Here is an 8,382-nt window from a genome sequence, read left to right as displayed (position 1 = left end):
TATTGCGGTGCAGAAAGTTTCAACATTTTCTTGCCGCTGACGTATTGGCACGTGTAGCGACCCCTGCTGGCTGTGTTCGTTACACGAAGAATAATTTCGAAAGCCTCCTCTAATTGAGTCTCCTAGACCACAGGTCCTGATAACTCGTGGTTTTCTCTTCTTTTCAACACACAGGATAACAGCTACCTGCCGCTGAAAAGGACGAAACCATCGCTCTCGATCGTGAACCCGCTCGATGTGCTGCGCCAGCGAATCATTCTGGAAATGGCACGAAGACAAATGCGTGAAAACACCCGACAGGTAAGCAAACAGGATACATTAAAGCCCATCATCCCGGTCCGAATGCGGCTCAACCATCGCAATCCGGTCAGTCAATTCTGGTCACCATCAGCGCATTGGAAGTAGAATCTATGTTTCGGGGCAACAGCGAAGTAAGACGTCCGACATTTGGAGGGATTTTCGTCGAGTACCCCGTCATAATGCTTGCGCATTATATCTCGTACGTGATGCTTGGAATGTACCTTCTTTCCGAACCGGTCGTTTTGACGTAGGTTGGCGCTTCGCAGACCGAAATGGGTGCTGCGGTGAGCTGAAAAGCCTATTGACACGTACTCCCGCTACCCACTTGTGGTTTGTTTGGACCGACCTTCAGACAACGCTAAAGGTGTACCATTTTGTTCCCATCACGGACACTGCATGATGCCCAATTATGGACGAGTTCATTTTTGTTCCATTTGACTGTCCGGCAAGAGCATAAAATTAAATGCTCCTGGTTCAAGTGTGTTTGGTTTAATTCTCGGTAACCTAACCTTCTGTAGAATCGTCTGTAAATGCCGCTAAACGGATTAACCCTCGCAGCCCTGGGCAAAAAACCGTAGCACAATGTTCGGATCATCGCCACGTGGGCGCGGATCCTGTTTCGCGCTGGATTATGACATCGCTCACGTTCGAGGTTCAAGAGAACACTGGGCCAAGAATATGTTTCCCGAGCAAAATCGCCCTCGGTACGTGACACGGCCCCGCAGGGAATGTGAGTGTTTATGGTTGTACCACGACAGAAACGACGTTTCAACCACAGAATGACCACCTCCGGCAGTAGAGCATTCGGTGCCGTACGTACCACGCTTAATAGTGTTCATGAACCGGGCCACTAAGCGAGCATTACTTTACGACCGTTGTCATCCGTTGTGTTTTAATGAATGTTTCGCGGTGGATGGTGCTGGCACAGGGATGCAGTTCATTATGCATTTGATGGAAGAAAATGCTGGCAATGGCCGTTCTAACCCAAGGAATAGCACGTACATTTTTATATGTTTTATTCACAAAAGATAAAAAAAAGAACACATGTAGACAAAATATACAATGCGTGATGAAAGAATTTGTTTTGGATTGTCTAACAAAATGATCTCTGAAACTGATCTTGCATCCCGTTTGTTACAGAAATTTACTACGGCTGTCCTTAAAAGCAAAACACCTCTAATACCATTTTGTTGAATTAAAGTTTTCTAAACTCACAACAGATTGTTCGTTAAATACATGCCGACACACGTTCAATGATTGGACCACTTAAAAAAACACCATCGACGCCCGTCAAGAACCGTTTCGCCATGTTACCTCCGCAGATGAAAACATCGTTTCGTTTTTATCACCCGATTAGGGCCAGCCTCGGCGCTCCTTGGGGAACAATATTCGGCCGCATGTTGTCTTGGCCTTTTCGGTTCTGTTCTTTCGCCTTGAGGAAGAAACTGTCGCCTTATTCCTTTGCATGAAGCGAAAAGCCCAGCTACCTGCCGCGGGGCCCGGGGCTGGCCATTCCGTTCGTCTCCTCTCCAATACTGGCCATCATCCCATCAAAATGTAATGATTCCAATTTACGTGCCAAACCCGCCATTACCGGGCAACACACATTCCGTGACAAGGGACACACTTTTACAGCCAGCTGGCAGTTGGCAAAATGTGCCATTGGCTGGGCACCGTTTCCGGAGAACCGGGTGCGTTCAGATTTCGTTCAATGTTGGACCGATTGTGGGGCCCACTCATTTTTAGACGTGGTGTAGATTTTGGCGTAGGCTTTAAGCAAAATCCAAAATTCCAAATTGCCCCGGAATGGGAAACGGAGTTTGCAAATTAAACAATCATGACCTGATTGTGTGCTAAATTACAACGCGACGACTGTCCCGGTGATGGATGATAATCGCTTGTGATTAATTAGTGTAGAAAATCATCTCTCATCACAGACTCAGTTGGGCCACTAATTAAACCGGGCGCCTCCACCTGCAAACGATGTAATGGTCGGCAGGCTGATAACATAAACATTACGAGAAGAGCAACCTGTTATGGTTCTGGGTTCACGTTTCCCAACCAAAATCCACGCTTCATTCATCGTGCATCATGAATCGCCAAATTAATGAAAGAGGTGTAAAAAGCCAACCGAACATAAAGTATGAAACAAATCGATTGAGTAAAATAACTTCACCATCTCCGGGGTGACTCAATCAAGCGCTGCTAATGATGATACTGTCCGGAAATGGTTTTTCTCGTTCTCCATTTCCTTCCGCGATCTGAATCCAAGCGAACCCGGCTTTCCACGGAACACGCGACAGGTGACAGGATATTGTGCCGTGTATAAAAATTGGCAAACACGAAACAGTCGGGAGCCCAAACGACAAAGAAAGACGAAGGGGCACACAAAATGGGGTAAACTAAAATGTAAATTATTCGACGATGGGCGGGTGAGCGTAATGAACTCGGAAAACATCGAACACTTCGGTCACCGGAAGCCGTTCGACATCCGCCGTGAATCAATTAACGGCACATTTTATTCGTATGACCAACGGCAGGATTTGTGTATTTTCTGTGCTGTCTGAATGCTCTGATTATTAACGCCCAAACAGGTTCCCATCAGCGTCAGAATATTTTTCTTTCATTATAACTGAGCTCCTCGGTTTCTTCCCGCAGGTCGAGCTGAACAAGGCCTTGCTGCGGGAGATCGGCAAACGGAGCAGCAACTTTTACGATGGGCCCGAGTACCCACCGTATGACTACTCGTACTACGATCGCAAACGGTACAACCAGCACGTGGCACCCGATCCAGAGAGCAATCCAATCCTGGAGGACGAGATCGAAGAGATGATGGACAGTTTGCTGCGCAACGGTGGTCACCTTACGCTCGATGATGGAACCTTCCCCGGGAAACCACAGCGCGTCCGCTCTGTCAACGATCCACCGGCGGACCAGAAGGTACACGGAAACCCAACCCAGACCCAACCGCAGCAACTGAGCCGAATGTTTGAAAGCGTGCCATCGGACGATCGTAAACCGAAGGATCAGCAGGATCAGCCGCTGACGAACGATTCCGGCAGCGATGGAGTCCAGCTTGGAGATGGTGACGGGTTACCGAACAACGACAGCTACATGATACCGACCAATCCAAGCGGCGGACAACCGGCCACAGCGCTGGAGACGACGAACGATCGGGCCACTAACGATAACGACTATCGCCAGCAACGGTTTGTCTACGGTATGTACAAAAATCGGTACGCAAACTAAAATGGCCAGCGTGAATTCTATCCGAATCTGAACTCCCCGATACTCTCTGACGAACGCAAACAAACGCATTACGGCAAACATTTGACCAGGCAAGCTCTGGTAGTTGCAGTGCGCCCCCAAAAGAGGTGGTAAACAGCAAGGAGGTGGCCCTACGCAACCGGGAGAAGACATACCTAATCTAACCTGAGTAAGGCAGAGAGCGAATCAGAAGCGAAAAAGTTACCCTTTTTGATTATCGAGCCCCTTTCGCTAAGAGCCACACATATGACAGAGAAATACAATGCGATAGTGAAAAAGGATCATAGGTTAAACTTACTTTGCTCTTACTCCGAATAAAAAAACACGGAAACAATCGCTTCACTGTACGCTCCATAATCTTTTTCCTCGGAACGAGCACGAGAAAGTCAATCACGGACGGACGGCGGCCGGTTCTGGGAAGGCTCCGGCACATTCCGGCTCCCATGCCTAATGTTACATCAATCAGCGTCCGAGAAGTTCGCGTTTGCAAAATCCAAAACAGAAACACATTAAAAGCTTCGCAAAGCGCATTTTTAATGCCCAACCCCCCTCGGGGGAGCGAACCGGGAATACCTGTTGTGAGACTCTTCTTGTGGGTCGAGGAGGGCCCTTATGCTATGTTATGCTACTTCTGGCTTAAAAGAGGGGATTTTCAGCGCCTCCAACACTTTTATTGCGAGCGAGCAAACGAAGCACGAATCACCCTCAGCAATCCCTTTCTGGAGGCTTTCCACCCGGGGACGAAAGGGCTCGGATATGTTTGGTTTCCAATTTGTGCACTTCCCAAAATTATTCCACAACAACAAGCAAGCAACCCTGGAAACCTGGAAATAAAAAGACGGTCAACGCACACGAAGTGATGGTTGTTAAAAGTTTCGCAAATTATGAAGCTCCTCCTGTCAAGGATGGACGGTGCGTTGCTACGGTAACTACGCAAGGCATGCGTGCGGCACTGCTACATACTCCCCAGTTCGTTGGTTGAAGGGTTTCTTGGAAGTTTTTCTTTTCCTAATTAAGTTCAATGGTAACGGCAGTGCACAGGCCAAATAATAGGGTAGAGTTCGTGAGATTTATTCACCACTCGGCAGTTTTATCAGAACAAACATGGGCCCCGTAATTGGTGTTTAGCTCTCGGCCTATGGTTTGCTGTTTTTCCACAATTCGCTCCATCCGATTTCCAGCCACTCCTTAGTGAGCATGGCACACGCTGTTTAAAAATCGTCTGAGACCATGCGAGATGTGTGCCCTTCTTGGGCAGACTCCTTTTCTCAGGCCTACGCACGCGTTGAGGATCATTTCACCAGCACCAGGACCGCATTTGCGTCGTGGAAAACACTTTCATTTTTGCCCGTGCCCTTAAGGTAGAAGGGCAACATACGCTCCACATCTTGGACCACTTCGCAGCAGTAGGCTCAAACTTTTTCAGTTTTTCGCTGCTCCCTCTTAACGAGAGGATGCATTTTGCTGCGATGACGGGATCCGCCATTTGCACGCTCAGCCGGTGGGCTGGGGATCGAAACGAGCAGCAGTGTCCCCGGGGGCAGAGCCCTTGCTAGAACGAAATCCCCTTCCTTAGAGACTACCCTTCAAACACATACGCATTTTACCTGCCACTCGGTCGGGTTGGAAAAAGTCGAAACTCGCGTAAATTCTTGTTCTTCTCTCTTCGTCCTGCAGAGCGGAGGAATGTAGGCATTCCTTGCGTTTATTTTTCCCCTTTTCTGGCCGGAAAGGATGAGTAATGTTTGTGACAGTACACGTGTGTGGAAACCAGAAGACCGAAGAGGATCTCGTGTGCCGTCTTTTGGGTTCCGACACGAAACGATGCACCTTTTGCGGGATTAGGCACCAGTTTTGCCCCCCCTTTTTTGGTTGGAATTGTTGATGGGGAAAGTTACTTGTCCTTTTTGGTTTTCGGCACCGAGCCGGTTGATGCGGGCTGTCCCACATACCGGCGATGTTCCAGCTGCACCATATGACACAGAGCGTTGAAACTGTTTACTTACCCAAATAACCTATGTAGGAGGAGAAGGAAAATTTATTTTATTTTAATAGGCAATTTAGTTAGCCGCCACGGAAGGGCCACATATGATATGGTTTCATCATAAGTTTCAGCGTAGAATCCATCGCATAATCTAATCACTATTCCAATATTCCTAAGCCCTTCCGAGCCGTTTTCTGTTTTTCGTGGACCTGCAAACAAGACTAATGATAATGTAATGTTCGTGTGGCAAAGATAAATGAAACTGGCTGAAAACAAACAAATAAACGACCTTAAAAAATACGGAAACTGTGAGCAGCTACCTAGGGTAATATACTAGATGATTAACGGCGGCAGCCGTGTGACGACGTGTATTTTGTGGAGTGTAAACAAATCAACCCCCGCCGGAAAACGGCAGAACGAACGCTGGGGAGCGCCAGCGATAGGAAAAACCCGAAAATGTTGGCGTCTTGTGTTGCGTGCTAAGCGTAGACGACATCCTTTTGCGTTTGGTTTTTCCTCCAGCAAAGATCCGAGGCGCCAGTCCTCCTCGCAGTTGAAGAGCTCGAAAGCCGCGAGAGCCAATTTGAGTAAGCCGGTGAAGCAAATAACTGACCTAATACCTAATGATTACCTAATATACGAAGAACAGTACACACTCCAAAGCATGCACTGTTATATGCTCAGCAAGTAATAGGACGCTTAGGCCGTTATGTTTCACGCGCGTTGGCGCGTCCCCTAAATTCAGTATGTTCCAACACATCTAGAACCAACTCAAAAATACTGCTTAACTAACCTCTAGCAACTCTAAGCAAGCATTATATACAGTTTAGGTCCGCAAAACGGCTGTCCGGATTGAGCGCGAGACAGGAGTTGAATGTTTGAGGTGAAGAGTTTGAGAATGTTTTAAATGAAAATAGTGAGATTGAAAGCTTATTTGGTTCTCAAGCACGGAGCACGGGAACAGGCAAAACGGACGGCCACTGGTACGCAGGGGATTGGAAAACGCACTGAGCCGCACTGAGAGGCGTAGAGCTAAACCGAAACCGACCGACAAAACTAACCAACTAAAACTTACTCTAGCTCGTAACGATTTACTGGATGGCATCTTATCTTATGGGGCAAAGCAAAAACGAACCGACCGAAACGAACGGACCGAAGTCAACGCTCGATTGTACATACTTTGACGTCTTTGAACATTGATTACTGCTAGTCATAAACTTCAGCATCATGTGGAACAAACGGCAAACAGAAAACTTACAAAAATACCAGCAAACTATGGAACGGTAGCTCCCGCACAGTACAGTGCGTACGAAGAGAAATGGTAAATAAAGAGTTTAATTTCTAAGAGCAACATGTTATTGAGCGCCCCAACGCAACGCCCGAATTATGTCCCGTAGTTTGCCGATTGACGGCATCAGTATCCTGTCGTTTTCTTTTTCGTGGAACCCCCTCGTTGCCAAATGATGACACATTGGACTGCTTCAACATTATCCGATCATAGACACCGTTCTTTGTAGGTACACCGGGAAACACCGGCTTTTATTGACTTCAACCTCTGCGTAAAGGCCGGGACGTGACTTCTACTTTGGGTCTGATCTGTGCACTGCGCCTTCCGGTGGGAGCACTCTTACAGCTGCGGATCCTAGCAGGCCGTGGCCTTGTTGATCGCGTAGATGACCGGCATCTAAAGCCAGACTTGTAAAGCACCTTCGGTTCAATCAGTTTTCCACTGCGATGCACCTTGAAAAAGAAAAAGGAAGACCGGTGAAAATGGATGCAAATCTCCAAGAGCCACGATGCACGGTGTTGCTTACCCTCCAGAAACCGACCGTACACGGGTCATGAATGTCTTCCTTGTTGTGGCGCGTAATTTGATTCTGTAGATCCACCGAATCCAGGGCCCATCCTTTGCCGGGTCGCGTTACCTCCTGTGAGGACACAGAAGCGAACAAACAAGCAATCAATCTGCGGGTAATTGTACGCATGTCACACGTATCACTTCATATCGGGACCCCATCTACGGTTCTGGTATCGCTTTCAGTGTTCAGTGTGACCCGTTACCAACTCTTATAGACTCGACCGGGCTCAATGGGGAGGTGTTCCACGTCCAACCCAGTTTCAGGTTCCGGACATTGATTGCATCTTTTCGGTGCCTTTAACTAAACCAATTCATCAATACACTGACATCGATTATTTTTTGCGATTTTGCTTCCGCACCGACCTGGTTCCATGATTGAATTTTAATCATTTCTGTTTGTGTAATGAACGCGTTTTTTCGGAAATTCACAGGAGAACACGGGGCCCTAAGGTTAATAAGGGATTGCCTACTTTTAGGCGAATGGCACCTTGCGAATAATTTCAACTAGTCGATTGCCTCGTTTCCACTGTGATCGCTATCGTTCAATTTGCCTACCGGATCCTTCCTTCACAAACTAACCAAATTAAAGCCCTTGGAGTAGACAAATTTAGGACCAAACTGACACACTTTGAAGCCACTCCTGCAACACACACTCCTCATGCGGGCAGCGATAAGTGGTCACGCCTTGCGTTTTGGACCATCCGTCCCGGAAAGCGCATCACCGCCCGGCGGTAATGGTCGCTCGTTTACCGCCCCGGTTGGTCCCGTTTGTCCGGACGTGTGTAAATCCAGAGAAGTGGAAACAATCGTCGAGCTGGCACGGATGAGAACCATCCAGCAAATTCCTCGTGTTGGGTTTCCTGTTCATCCGTCGTCGCCACCGCTAAAGTTGGCCGGGTTGGAGGCTCCTGTTTTGGAGAATTGTTGCGTGCCGTCTTCCAGCATCCGAATCCGAACAGCCGCAGCTCGGGCG

The 8,382-nt window shown here is 47.9% G+C and overlaps 1 protein-coding gene across 1 annotated transcript in view; it reads left to right on the top strand.

Moving 5' to 3' along the window:
- The window catches only part of LOC131212007 (uncharacterized), a 5,096-nt gene extending 1,547 nt beyond the window's left edge, over window positions 1-3,549 (top strand). Inside the window, exons 2-3 of the mRNA XM_058205720.1 lie at window positions 175-300; window positions 2,959-3,549. Of these exons, the coding sequence (XP_058061703.1) occupies window positions 175-300; window positions 2,959-3,549 (717 nt within the window). The remainder of the gene's footprint in view (window positions 1-174; window positions 301-2,958) is intronic.
- Window positions 3,550-8,382: the final 4,833 nt, after the last annotated feature.

Source organism: Anopheles bellator, chromosome 2 (assembly GCF_943735745.2).
Source record: "Anopheles bellator chromosome 2, idAnoBellAS_SP24_06.2, whole genome shotgun sequence".
NCBI classification, from domain to species: Eukaryota; Metazoa; Arthropoda; class Insecta; order Diptera; family Culicidae; genus Anopheles; species Anopheles bellator.
Note: the sequence above shows the minus strand (reverse complement) of the source record. Positions and strands in the feature narration are given on the sequence as shown.